A 14,321-nucleotide genomic window follows, 5' to 3' on the forward strand; every position below is an offset into this window, starting at 1 on the left:
AACAGCAAGTTGACATGAAACCCACTTAATCCTTTATCTCTGTGTTTGTTTTTCTTTTTCCATAGAGAAATTCTAAACCCAAAGGATGTAATCACTGCCCAGTTTGATAACACAGACTCCAGTAAAGATTTCTGCAGCCAGTCTTGTCTGTCCACATATGAACTGAAAAGGAAACCCATTGTCACTATCCACACCAACAGCATTTCCAGCAAGTGCAGCATGTGCCAGAAGAACGCAGTGGTAATTTCCATTTTCCTCATTTGAATTTCTTTCATTCAGCACAACTTGCTGTCTCAGAGATGAACACACATATTCTTCCTGTCCTTGCTGTATATTCCTTTTCTTCCAGATCAGGCACGAGGTGAATTACCAGAACGTGGTGCACAAGCTCTGCAGCGACGCCTGTTTCTCCCAGTTCCGCTCGGCCAACAACCTGACCATGAACTGCTGTGAATATTGTGGAGGATACTGCTACAGTGGCTCTGGCCAATGTCACATCCTGCAGATAGAGGGACAGTCCAAAAAGTTCTGCAGTTCCATATGTATGACAGGTTACAAGCAGGTACATGTGATGGGACAAGGGGGAGTGGATTCCCACTGCCAGAGCGCAGGGTTAGATGGGCATTGGGAAGAAATTCTTCTCTATGAGGGTGGGCAGGCCCTGGCACAGGTTGCCCAGAGCAGCCCTGGATCCCTGGAAGTGCCCATGGCCGGGTTGGACAGGGCTTGGAACAACCTGGGGTAGTGGAAGGTGTCCCTGCCCATGGCAAGGAGTGGAACAGGGTGGGCTTTAAGGTCCCTTTCAACCCAAATCATTGTGGGATTCCATGATTCTGTATTTGGACAAAATACTAAAAATAGAATCCATCTAATTTTTTATTCGATTTTAGGTGTTTTAAGAAACACCCAATTTACTGGTTGATTATTTCAGTTGCTGTATTGGTTTAAAGTAACTGCTTTTGTCATTTCAAGAATAACAGAATCACTGAGGTTGGAAAAACCCTCCAAGTTCATCAAGTCTAACCTTTAACCAAATACCTAATGCCCACTAAACCATATCACAAAGTGTCACAGGTCAAAGTAGGTTTTGAGATATCATTCCAGGGATGATAATTTGCTGCCTAATCATTGCCCAAATGTGTTGCTCTGTTTTTTTTCTCACCACTGGACCAGCTACCAGAGAATTCCAGTGTGGGAGAAGACACAGTGGGACCCCTGCAAGCAGCAGCCTCCTGTGACTGTTTTCAGCCTTGAGATGCTCCCTAAAGAGTATTCTTTATTACATTGTAGCCTTTGAATTAAGTGGAAAGGAAAAGTAATAATTAGTTGATAATTATGATTTTAACTTTTAAACTTTTCGTATTTATTTTTTGATTATTGAAGACCTGAGCATTTAGGAGAACCTTAATTATTATAATAGCTCAGTTATGTTTGATTGATTTATTCTAATGCAATTACTTTAGTAAAAATTGCCCTCTGGTAAAAGAACTTCATTTCATGACTTGACTCTGCTGTCCCATTATCCAGGTTACTTAGGTCAAGAAAGGCCTAATGAATTAAAAAAAAAAAATATGGTAAATGTATTTCATCCAGAAAATCACCTTCAGAATTAGTTGTCCTCTGAAACAAATCTGTAGATAAAATTAAATAAGCTGGAAATATTTTCATGCTGCTTTTATATGACACATCAAAACCTCATATGTGAGAGTTCTCTTGAAAATACAGTATGTTCAAAGCTTATAAGATTAAGTCAAGTCTATTTTTAATTGATTTTTAAACAGCATTCAGCTCAATTGCCAGGTACATTCTGATAGTTTCTGAAGATTTGTGGGTGTTTTAAAATCCCTAAAAGCTTGTATTCTGTTCTGTCCTGTGAAGAGCTGGAATAGCTAGTGATAGAAAAAAAGTGCATTTTTAAGGCTGTCATTCTGAAATAATCTGGTGCACTAATTCTCAAAGTTTTTTCTGACCTTAAAGACCTTAAAAAAACCTTAAACACAGAAAATGTGTCTATGAAAATCAGGCTTTTTCTGTGTCTTTCTTCAAAAGAGGTTTGTAGACCACACACTGAAAACTGATTATTTCTAGCAGATGGATCTCTTTCCCATTTTGCTATCAAACATCATCAGGGGACCTGCTTCTCCCTGTTCCTTGTTTGCTCATCTCTTCAGTGGGAATATTGTTTACCTACACAGCTGATGCATTAAAAACCATAAGCAAAAGTGTCAATCCCCTCAGCAAGATGTTGGAAGTTGTCTGATACAAGGTGCTGATCTGTGCTAGTACCTGTGGGAGTGTTTGCAGTCCCCAGGCAGCCTGCTGCTGGTTAAAGTGGCCTGGGAAGGTGCTCAAATTAATGAATCTGCACCATACATACCTCATAACTGTAAAACAAATAAACAAATGCTGTTTCAAGCACACCGCCACATTTCATATGTATTTTATATATTAGTGATGATTTCCAGGTTAATAAAAAATGCCAAGTTTCAAATGAATAAGCAATATCCCTGTTTCCACAGAAGTCAGCTAAAATTACACCCTGCACACTGTGTAAATCTCTGAGATCTTCAGCTGAGATGGTGGAGGGCACAAATAACTTGGGGAAGATGGAACTCTTTTGTTCTGTTAACTGTTTGTCAGCCTACAGAGTAAAAATGGTCACTTCTTCAGGTAAGCTTATCCTTTCACTTCTATAGAAATTTCATTTCCTGTGGCTCCTATCCCAACTTTATTTGTCTTGAAAGGCTGATATTCTTTTTTGGGAGGGTGGGAAGTGGCTTTTATTTTGAAGGGAAGTGCTGAGATGGGAATGAAAGGGCATTCTGTTGTAGATAAATGTAGCAGTCACAGTACAGCTATTTCAGTTTTGGTTTTAGGGAGCTCCACATGATAACTTATATTAAATCTATTTTTCTTTTTTGCTCTTGGAAGTGCAGCTGGTGGATTTCCCAGCTAGACAAACCTCCTGTGTGGACATGTGCCATACCATTGTTGGGACTCTCCTGGCCCTTGTTCCCTGGGGTGATCAGCTTTATTACCTCTGCCCAATGTTGCATGGAGCTAGGCAAACATTTTCAGCTATTTTTCATGTGGAAATAGAAAAATGCTTACTGACATCCTAGGGATACTGGGAGATTAATTAAATTTATGGCAAGCAACAGGCACAGCAGCTGCAGTGTCTGCTTCTGAATCTGTGGAAACGTCGTCTTGGGCTTCTGTCTGTGCCTTGGCTCATCATTCAGACTCTGTTTTTGTATGCACGGTGCAAAATTAGCTGCAATACAACTTGATGTTGCATAAATCACTTTTTCTTCTCTGTTTCACCCTCAGGTGTTCAAGTTCAGTGCAACAGCTGTAAAACCTCAGCAAACCCTCAGTATCACTTGGCTATGTCAGATGGGAGCATACGCAATTTTTGCAGCTACAATTGTGTAGTAGCTTTTCAGGTGTGACATCTAGGATTTCTTCTTAGCTGAATTAACAGAATGCTAAATTGATGGTGGAAATACCCAGATGCAAGATGTAACCCTGTAAAGTAAAGCCTGTCTATTTGCTTTCCCACAGAATCTCTTCAACAAGCCTGCAGGACTGAACTCCTCGGTGGTGCCCCTGTCTCAGGGCCAGGTCATTGTGAGCATCTCCTCGGGGACTGTGGTCTCAGCCACTGGCACCACCTCGACTGTGTCCCCCAGCTCCACGAGCACCCCAGCTGCAGCAGGGCTCCAGAGGTTGGCTGCCCAGTGCCAGCAGGTCACCTTTACCCGCTCTGTTGTGAAAATCAAGTGTCAGCACTGTAACAGATCATTTGCCACCAAACCAGAACTGCTTGATTATAAGGTAATAAAGATCAGGGCTTTCAAAGCTCTTTTTTCACATCAGAAACCCAAAAAAGCGTAGTTTATGTGCACTGGTCTGGTCTGTCAGTACTGCTTTGTTATTTGCAAAGACCTGCTATGAAGGGTTTTGAAGTTGATTTGGTTTAACCAATATCAAATTAATACTGATACTATCTCTGTGGTCTTAAAACCAAAAAAAAGGAACTTCAAAAAACCCCCAAACCAAACAATTGCCTGTCTAAATAAACACATCCCTGTCTCTTGGACCCAGGGATGTACCTTTTAATCCAAGGACAAAGCACATTGGTGAGGGCTTTCTGCAAGAAATTTTGCTTTATTATAAAACTAAATGGGGAGATTCATCTGCCAGTGCTCTGTTGCTGATTTCTAAGGGTATAAATACTCTTCTGCGTTTCTATTAACAATTTAAATGTATTATCTGGGATGTGACTCATTCAAACACTGAAACTAAAATATTCTGGCTGTTGTTGCAGGGTAAAATGTTCCAGTTCTGTGGGAAGACCTGCTGTGATGAGTATAAGAAGAAGAGCAATATGACAGCTTTATGTGAATACTGCAGGTTTGAGAAAATTATCAAGGAGACAGTGAGAGTCTCAGGCATAGATAAAACATTCTGTAGTGAAGGTAAGAAAGAGCAAAACCCTGTCTCAGTGAAATCAAGTCACAAGTGTTTTGCCTTAAAATTATCAGTAATACTAAAATAAATCTATTATTTTAAATTTAGGAATCTGTTTTTTAGATTTAGGAACACAGAACCCTGTACACACTTTACATTTTAATGGTTTGTTTCAATGAATTATTACAGACATCACTTAGTACAGGAATGAGGAGTGCTTAGAGATTAACATATTGGTATTAAAGAATGTTTTTGCTGTTTTCTTTTAGTTTGTAAACTGCTCTATAAACACGATTTGTCTAAGCGCTGGGGAAACCACTGTAAAATGTGCAGTTACTGTTTACAAACTGCCCCCAAACTGGTCCGGAATCACTTTGGGGGGAAAACAGAGGAATTTTGCTCAGAGGAGTGCATGTCTAAATTCACTGTTTTGTTTTACCAGGTAAGCTATATTCTCACATCCTCCAGGTTTTTACATCTATACCCCTTGTTAGTGTTTTCAAATATGTTCAATTTCTTCCTCATTGTTTTCCTAGATGGCAAAGTGTGATGGTTGTAAGAGGCAAGGTAAACTCAACGAGTCCATAAAATGGCAAGGGGAGATGAAGCATTTTTGCAATCTGCTCTGTATTCTGTTGTTCTGTAAACAGCAAGGTGCTCCTGAGCCTCCACTCCCAAACAACACAGGTAAAGCAGGCTGGGGATGGTGTTACCTTTTGATGTGTGGGGTAGTGAGATGGATGTTTATCTGCAAATTCACTTCTGTGAACTCTTTAAGATCTGTCTTCTCCTGGGGAGCCTGTCTGTTGCTGTTGAGTGGGCTCTGGTTTAGATCACTCTTACTTGAGATCATTTCAGACTTCTATAGGTATGAAATGCAGTTGCTTCATGTACCAAACAAATTTTAAAGAAGATTAAGCAAAAGCACTTGCTTTCAGTCACTTTCATGAAACAAAGGCCTGTTTCATTTGGGTAAAATGTACTGATATCTAGTGCAGACATGATAAATATCTAGCCTGCCTTCATAACACCTAGAAAATAGGGTAGAATGTTAATATTCTTCTAAACAATCAAGTGGTGAAATTAGTAGACTAAATGGTTTTAAATACAGACTCCTGTATATGCACTTAAAACCAGCCACTTCTGTGCAGTCTGTAGGCATATGAAGACTTCCTATTTCTGTGTCATTAAGTGTTGATTCTTGGGAATTATCAATCTCAAAGTGTACAAGTGCTGTAGTTGTTTCCTTGTGCAGGTGGAATGGGAATGAGGGGTAGGAATGAAGCCCACAGGAATAGGAACTATGAGTTTCTGTAGGGAATGAGGCACAAAGAGCTGAAAGACCCTCAAAGACAGGAAGAGAAAGGGAAACAAAAGGCAGGGATAGCACTGATCCTAAAGAGGGGCATCATTTCCCACTGAGTGACTGCAAAAGTAGGTTACCAAAAACCAATAAAATATTAGCTGGAAGTTTTTACTGTGCACCAGGCCATGTTCAGCTTGGTGCACATTGTTTCAATTTGGTGCAATCTGCTGCTTACATTGGTGGGAGCTCTTTTCCTTTCTTGCTTGATTTGCTTGTGGAACTAGCTCCTGTTTAAACTGAAATGCTCCAACTTGACACCTACCTCCCCTTCTCACACAGCAGCCTCTTTCATCTGGAGACAGATCTGAAGGGTGGGTGTTGTTTCTGAAATGCTTTTTTTCTCAATTATCTTACTGCTTATTCTCATTTTCTTCTGTCCACTGTGTCCAGCAAACCTTTCCATGGCACCAGCCTCCTCCTCAGGCCCTCCTTCTTTAAGAAAGGACTCAACCCCTGTCATAGCAAACGTGGTGTCCCTTGCAAGCACCCCAGCTGCCCAGCCTACTGTTAACTCCAACAATGTTTTACAGGGTAAGGCAGCTGAATACGATGCCTGTACTTTTACATCTCTATTCCTGAACATTTCTATTTGCTCAGGGATTTTACTGAGAACAACGGCCACTTCTTCATTACGCTTCACATCACTGCAGATGATTGCTTTTGTCCTTCCTTTATCTAGGTATAAATAATGACTTAAATTTATGTACATACATCAGGGAATGAGTTTTAATTGGAATTCTTTTTCTAGACCTTGGCAGAATATGGATTATGGTTCTGGATGATAAGTAGACATGTTATTGTATTGTTTTTTTCCTTCACAGGTGCAGTCCCTACTGTGACAGCAAAAACAATAGGAGATGTAAGTTTTACAAGAGACTTTTTTCAGTTTTGCCCAGGTTGTATCAATAAGAAGTATCCAAGAATTTGGCACTATCATTTTGTAACTAATTTTTGATGAAGATTTAAAATTCATCCAGCTTGCACATGCTTTTAAAAAATGGATAAAACTTAAGATACAAAAGTTTTGTGTCCACTGACAGATTGGATGTGTTAAGGCAAAAATTGTCAGATTGTAAGTCTTGAGGTGTTTTTGGTTACCAAGTAATTCATCTGTGGCTTCTGCACTTGAAGCTGCCTTTTGTGCCCAGAAGTGGAGTAGGATAACAAAAGGACCAGCCTGGGAGGAGGGGACCAGCCTGTGCTGTGGGACTGACATGACCAAGCTCCTGCAGCTTCATTTTCCTTCCCCACTCCCTGTCAGTGTGGTAACAGAGCTGTGGGGAACCACTGTCACCACTTACCTGGGGATAATTCAGAGAGTTCCTATTCCTGAGCTCTTTGAGGTGTGTGGTGTAACATCTTGCAACTCTCCTGAAATACAGAGATGCTTTTATGTAGCTGTAGGTTCTGGAAGTCTGACAGCTTTGCTTTTAGCTGGAGTGTCAATTATGGATTAGAATATGAGTTTTCCCTCTTGAAATAGATCCTGTTATTTGAATGCACGACGGAAAATTGCAGTTAGCAGGACATTAGTACAAGCATGAATAGTCAGTCTGTGTGTATCAGGAAATGATACTGCTGCCGCCAGAATTGCTGTTCATTTTTTACATTTATTTGTTTTCAGTGGTTTCACATTATTGGTGTCTGTATCAGCCAGACTTTTAGTCATCAGAAGTATCTTAATATAATTCCTCTTTATATCTCTGCCATCAGTAAAATTCCAAGGTCAAAAGTTTATAGCAGTTATTTGATGACAGAAACCAAATATTCTTGCAGATTTGTTCACTGCACTGTTAACAAAATAAGCTTTATTAGCAAAATTAGCTTTAAACAACATTATTGTTGGATCAAAGTAAATTGAGATGGAGACCAGAAAGCACCAAATAAACAAGCTTATTTTGCAGTAGTTTTTAAATGATAATTTTTATCAGCAAACACAGTTTTAAATTGTTCAGCTTCCCCTAGTATAGAACAAACTGTAGTCTTATGTTATCTTTCAAACCAGTACTGACTCAACCCTCATTTGTGTTTTCCAAACAGGCAAGTACCCAGACAGATGCCCTAAAGCTCCCATCATCAAAACCACCCAGGCTTCTGAAAAACAAAGCTTTATTGTGTAAGCCAATCACCCAGACTAAGGCCACCTCGTGCAAACCTCACACACAAAACAAAGAATGCCAGACAGGTGGGTGTCTGATCTCCTACCCCTGTTGGAATTGTCTGTACTGCAGTTGAGAGAGTAATACATGATTTATGTAACAGAGAGTATTTTTGAATGTATTAGTAAACCTTAACTAGTTTTCAGATTGTTGTATGATATTTTCCAACAATTTTTGGTCTGTTCTGTTTTTGGTATAACAGAAGAAGAAGCACCTGCTCCACCCCAGATCATTGTGGTACCTGTTCCTGTACCAGTGTTTGTGCCAGTGCCCCTCCACCTCTACACCCAGTACACACCAGTTCCCCTGGGAATGCCAGTACCTGTAAGTTATGCTGCAGTTCACTACAGAAAGCAGTGGTTTACAGGCTTGTTTTGCATCCAGCACACCCAGCACTGTGTCACTGGCTGCTGTGTCTGCTCATGCAAGTGGTATTTGGAGTCCTTGATGCCATTTCCTTCCTTATTATATCATATTTGGTTAAACATTATCACACAAAGCTGCCAAAGTGTAGGGAGAGTACAGAGCTGTCCAGTCTGGAATTATTTTTAACTTCATTTTAGTAGTCCTAAAATATACATAAAGTTAAATGGGAGGGACCTCCCTAGTGTATTTGCTGTTTCCCTTCACCCCTAAGTATGTTCTGATATTTTCCACATGTTCCATAGGTACCAGTTCCCATGCTCATCCCAACTACCCCGGATAATGCTGATAAGATCATTGAAAATATTCAGGAAAACAAGGAAAAAATTTCCATTAATCCATTTGAAGCTGATCTCCTTCAGATGGCAGAAATGATTGCAGAAGATGCAGAGAGAGAAAAAACACACTCTCATGGTGGTAGGTGGTGGTTTTAAAAAGGATATGAAATGCAGTGAGGTGAAGGTCTTCTCACCACAGAAATTCCCCTGATTCTAGATGCTGATTTGACTTGTAGTGACAGGGACGGGTCCCAGAGGTAGAAACCTCCAGATCAGTACATCATGTGTTAGAAGGAAGAGTCAAAATCAGGAAGACAGAGCATCTGCCTTAAAAGAAAATTTTCCTATCAGGCTTTTTATGGAGGATTATTGAAGGGTAAGGCAGGTTAGAGTTTGTTGGAGAGTGACCAATCCATGTAATGAAAGTGAAACAAGCTGGAAAGGGATAAACAAAATATCCTACTGGTCTACAGATGACTCAAGTAACAAACAGGGAGGGATGGAAGCCTTTGGAAAAGCAAACCTATGTTAATTGTGATTTCTGTTTCCCTGCAATAGAATAACCAAAGTAGAAAGCTGCTAGGAGAACTCCAGTGGAAGAGAAGGCACAGCATGTGTATTCATGCTATGACTAATACATAGGTTTTTGCTGTTCAAAGAATTTTGTATTGGTTGTGCAAACTGTCAGTCATGTGTAGATACAGATTTCCTTCTTTTTCTAAAGGATCTCAATCATCCGAGCACGAGCTCTTCCTGGACCCCAAGATATTTGAGAAAGGTCAGTCAGATTTCTTTATTGTACAAATGGATTTTGATCCTGCTGCATCTTTTCTTGCAAACTCCTGGTTCTGCCTTTCCTGTAGCACATGATCCTTGTGGTCCCTCTTGTTGCAGACCAGGGCAGCACGTACAGTGGAGATCTGGAATCAGAAGCAGTGTCCACCCCACACAGCTGGGAGGAGGAGTTGAATCACTACACCTTACGATCCAATGCCCTGCCAGAACCTGATCCAGAGCTCAAGCAGTTCTCCAAAGGTGATGTGGAACAGGATCTGGAGGCAGATTTCCCATCAGGTTGGTGTCATGTGGAGAAAAACTTGTTTTATAAAACCACACACAATTTTCTGCACGAACATTGTCCCAGCAGCCTGCTTATGTAGTGACAGTGGATATTTAAAGCTGCAATAGTTGATCACATCTACAAAATATTACTATTTTTAGAATATTACTGCTGCCTTTAAAGACAGCACTCTGCAGAACCCCTGACAGGAGTAGCAGGAAGTTCTTGCTTACCTCCTTTGAATTCATCACTTCTGTATCCCTGGCTATAATCCATGTAGAGTGGCAACTAAGATCATATTTGCTGGAATAAATACACCCACTGTTTTTGGTTTTTTTAAATTCTACTGAGAATTTACTGTCTTTATACAGCAAGTGCACAGATTGCTAAATCAGTCAAATGTCAGGATTACTTGAATATACAGGTGTGACTGTCAGCTGTAAGGTGTTCCATAGGATCTCAGTGACAGTGACACTTCTACCTGGGCTGCTAAATCATGTGATTAAACTCTTCATGGTGTTGATTTGACTTCAGACTCATTTGACCCTCTCAGTAAAGGACCGGGTTTGCATTCACGTTCACGGGCAAGACGGAGACACAGGGATGGCTTCCCACAGCCAAAAAGAAGGGTAAGGAAGTACTTCTGAAACACAATCCCTAACATTTTGAAGTAATCACACCCTAATCTAACCATCCATGGATGAGGAGCTGTTGAAATGCTGCTTTGTTTGGATTTCTTTGCTTGCCTGTAGGGACGGAAGAAGTCTGTAGTTGCTGTGGAGCCCCGGAGTCTGATGCAGGGCTCCTACCCTGGCTGCTCTGTTTCTGGGATGACCCTAAAGTACATGTATGGGGTAAATGCCTGGAAAAACTGGGTCCAATGGAAAAATGCACAGGAGGAACAAGGGGACCTGAAGTTCTCAGGTAAATTTGTCTCTCAGTAGAAACAGAAATACTTAGTCGAAGAGCACTTGGCTTGATTCATTGTTCAAGTAAAAACTAGGTTTAAATACCACTGAGTTTTGCAATGCCCATTAGTAGAGAACAGATTTTATTTTCATCTTTCTATGAATTTAAAATTCATAGCTATTGCATTCTAAATTCATCTGTTTCCTTTAAAAAAAGTCTCTAAAGCATTAGAAATCTCCCCTTTGCCTTCCTTTGCATGCAGGAGTTCTTCATTTGTAGCACAGCTGCTTTATGCAGCTGCAGAGCTTTTCTGAGCTATTATAGAACCATGAAATTACAGATCTATCAGGCCATAATTATAAGTTGACAACACCAGCTTGGCGCCCCATCCATTTTATCTGTAGCTGGCACATTCCCAAAGTATTTGTTGGTCAGCAGAAATGTGTGTTGTAAAAAAATTGTGTGATCCAATATCAAAATCTTAACACCTTATTTCTAAGCTTCACAGCTGGAAAGAAACATTTCAAAAGTCTGCCCATTCTGTGCTGCAACCTGCCTGAATCTAACTTTATTGCACCTTATATCTCACAGGGGTGATAGATAATGACCATTAAATACAATTTTGTTTATTTTTCCAATGATTAATTATTTTATGTTTTTTACAAAAACTCAGCAGAACTGGAATTTGGCAATGTATAACTCCCCTTTTCCCTGGTCTCAGATCTTACATCATTGCACTGGGTTTTGTGGGCAAATTTTCAGAGTCAAGCAGAGAATTTAAATTAGGAATAGAATTGAGCTCTTTGGGAATGGTGGGGAAGAGAGCAAACCATAATAAATACATTTGCAATTTAAAGAACTAAGCATGGCAGGACTTAGATAAGAAAGACCCACAAAGGGAAAAATTCTAGTTAGGACGAGATCTGCTTTTTCATCTCTTACTTGGAATTTTTGTTGCCACTCCATGAGAACAGCTGGGGTTTATTTCCCAGAAGGGGAATATTCACATATGTTTTCTTCTTGAGGCCAAGGAAGTAAATATTACAATCATTTCAAGGAAACTGTGCCCAGAAAGAGTCCCTGCTTATTCCCAAGCAGGCATTTCTGAGGTGTGGACAGCCAAGCCTGGTAATTTCATTGTAGATCATTTGATCCATTAATTCCTGCTTGTGCTGCTTCCCTTTCCAAACCCCTGCATGTCCCACTGAACTCTTCCTTCCTTCTTCCTTTAAGAAGTGGGATATGCTGCACTCAACTCATGGCCAGAAATGCTCAGGGTCTTTCTCTGACTCTGGTGAGTCTCTCACTGCCCTGAGTCCAGCTGGAGGGGTGAAACCCATTTATCAGCCCCAGGCTGCCTTAAGGTCATTGCATCGCTGTCCTAAATTTTGGGTTCAGCAGACTCACAAACATTTACACACCTGGGCTCTAAATTCCTGCAGCCTCAGTACTCATTGTAACATTTATACTGATTGCACATGCAACTGATCTGAGTTTTATTGATCAAATCATTCAGTTCTCAGCCAACAGATAGGAAGGGATTCACCATTTAGTCATACAGGGTAATTAATGTATGAGACAGAAAATGTAAGCGTTCTGCTTACATGAAATAATAAGGAATTTGGGAAGAGTTAATGTGCTCAATTTATTTTTCTAATCATTTCCTCGACCCCAGTTCATCCTGTGAAGCTCAAGGAGGACATTCTCTCATGCACATTTGCTGAGCTGAGTTTTGGCTTGTGCCAGTTTATTCAAGAGGTGCGGAGACCAAACGGAGAAAAATACGACCCTGACAGCATCTTATACTTGTGCCTTGGAATTCAGCAGGTAACTCTGGCACCTGGGGCACTGCTGAGAACATGCAGAACTTGCTCTGGTTACTTATGGGACATCCACAGTCCCACAGAGCAGCTTGGGCTTTATAGAGGAGGCAAGAATGTCTCTTTTTTGTGTTTCGCTGTTTGCCTTAGTCCTATATATGATCCATTTTTCTGGACTTTCTTAAAGTCACAGTGACCAAGTTCTTTTATCCTTATGTTGGGGCCGAGTGTTTCTACCTAGACTCAAGTACTTAAATCTGGAACTTTTTTGATAATTTTTCATGTTTGGGAAAGATGGAAAAAGTGTTAGGAAAGCTTTAGAAAAGCTCCTCAGAAATTCTTGTTTTAAGATGGAGTGGTTTAGATCTAAAATAATTGCACAATGCTCTACCAATATATAACTTTATGTGGAAGAGGTTGCCCAGGAAGGATTCTCAGTGACAAGACAGATACCTGTTGTGTTGGCAATATTTACAGGGAAAATACATTGGGAACAACTGCATTAGTAATTAGTGAATACTAAGAGTAATTGTTGAGTCCTTATTACCAGCCTTGCAACAGTAGCAGTACAAATCCTGAATAATGCTAATTTATGGTTAAAACTCAATGTTCAGTACATTTCTGTTTCCTTTAGAACAGTCTGCTTGGTCCTGTTCTGAAACAGTCATTTTGAGATAAAGATTCAAAAGCTATTTTGACATAAAACCTATTTAATTAGACATGGAATTATCTTAAATTTTTTTTCCTTGCTATGCTTGGACAAAGTGTAGAAAGAGTTAAAATTCAAAGTGCCATTGGGAATATCAGGGATTTTTGTGTCACAGTTTTGATTTATTGATACAAACTCCTGACTTTTAGAAAACTTTTTTAAACTGCTCCTTGAAAAGTTTAAGGAACTTTTCTTCCTTGGTGCTGCAAGTTGAGCAATTTCATCAGCCTGTGTCTCTTGTCAGGAGGTATTAACATGTAAAGATCTTCTCAACAGAAACATTTTCAGTAACTATTCTGGATTTTATAGACAGACTCTTTCAAAAATATTAAGAGGAAGATGATTTTGCAGAAAACAGCTCTAGAGTTTGAAATATTAACCATAGTTCTTGCCTAGATCTCTCCTTTCATACTGGAGTCCCTGCAGGAAATTTGATGTTTTACTAGACATTTCACCAAAGTGCTTGGCCCTATAAGACACTGGGACATAAGAAAGGAAAATAATTTGATGTGCTCTATCTTCTCTACAATGTTATATAATCATAAACTCTTTGTCTTCCTGTTTTTTTCTCTTGTAGTACCTGTTTGAGAATGGTAGAATAGATAACATTTTCACCGAGCCCTATTCCAGGTTTATGATTGAACTTACAAAACTTTTGAAAATCTGGGAACCTACAATTCTTCCAAATGGTAGGACAGTTCTCTTGTTTTATGTAGCTGCATGACAAAGCTGTATCATAAGTGAATGTTTGCTCAGGGCCAGGAAGAGAATGGGATCTGAGGTTCTCACATTAGTCTCCCCTCTCTACAACATGGATTTTTTTTGTCTGTTTCTACCAGTTATGATTACACTTAAATGTATCTTTGCCTCTGATCAATCCTTGGAAAGAAAGGATTCCCATTCTGGCACTCAACACACTAGTTTTCTTCTTCCCTCAAATTTTAGCTCTTTTTTAAATAAAGTAACCAAAATTAATACTGTATTTGAGATGAGGTACTGCAAAATCTGTGTACAGTTGCACTGGTATTTCCCTATTAGTGCTGGAAATACTCCTGGTGAGTTTGGGGATCACATTAGCAAGTCATTGGAATCTTGTCTCAACTCCAAATTAAAATTTCCCAAAT

At 39.8% G+C, this 14,321-nt stretch overlaps 1 protein-coding gene across 6 annotated transcripts in view; it reads left to right on the forward strand.

The window, feature by feature from the left end:
* Positions 1–14,321, forward strand: part of LOC110484310 (zinc finger MYM-type protein 4) — a 37,946-nt gene that overhangs the window by 18,344 nt on the left and 5,281 nt on the right. For 5 of the 6 annotated variants that reach the window (XM_021554864.2, XM_021554869.2, XM_021554870.2 and 2 more), the window contains 19 exons: positions 66–240; positions 350–562; positions 2,520–2,670; positions 3,331–3,446; positions 3,565–3,837; positions 4,331–4,481; positions 4,743–4,915; positions 5,010–5,160; positions 6,230–6,370; positions 6,661–6,698; positions 7,880–8,024; positions 8,201–8,322; positions 8,667–8,838; positions 9,424–9,477; positions 9,594–9,773; positions 10,294–10,388; positions 10,512–10,683; positions 12,344–12,495; positions 13,775–13,886. In XM_021554864.2, the coding sequence (XP_021410539.1) occupies positions 66–240; positions 350–562; positions 2,520–2,670; positions 3,331–3,446; positions 3,565–3,837; positions 4,331–4,481; positions 4,743–4,915; positions 5,010–5,160; positions 6,230–6,370; positions 6,661–6,698; positions 7,880–8,024; positions 8,201–8,322; positions 8,667–8,838; positions 9,424–9,477; positions 9,594–9,773; positions 10,294–10,388; positions 10,512–10,683; positions 12,344–12,495; positions 13,775–13,886 (2,786 nt within the window). The remainder of the gene's footprint in view (positions 1–65; positions 241–349; positions 563–2,519; positions 2,671–3,330; positions 3,447–3,564; positions 3,838–4,330; positions 4,482–4,742; positions 4,916–5,009; positions 5,161–6,229; positions 6,371–6,660; positions 6,699–7,879; positions 8,025–8,200; positions 8,323–8,666; positions 8,839–9,423; positions 9,478–9,593; positions 9,774–10,293; positions 10,389–10,511; positions 10,684–12,343; positions 12,496–13,774; positions 13,887–14,321) is intronic. The other variant, XM_021554868.2, reaches the window with a different exon arrangement.

The sequence above is a fragment of the Lonchura striata genome, chromosome 26 (assembly GCF_046129695.1).
Source record: "Lonchura striata isolate bLonStr1 chromosome 26, bLonStr1.mat, whole genome shotgun sequence".
NCBI lineage: Eukaryota > Metazoa > Chordata > Aves > Passeriformes > Estrildidae > Lonchura > Lonchura striata.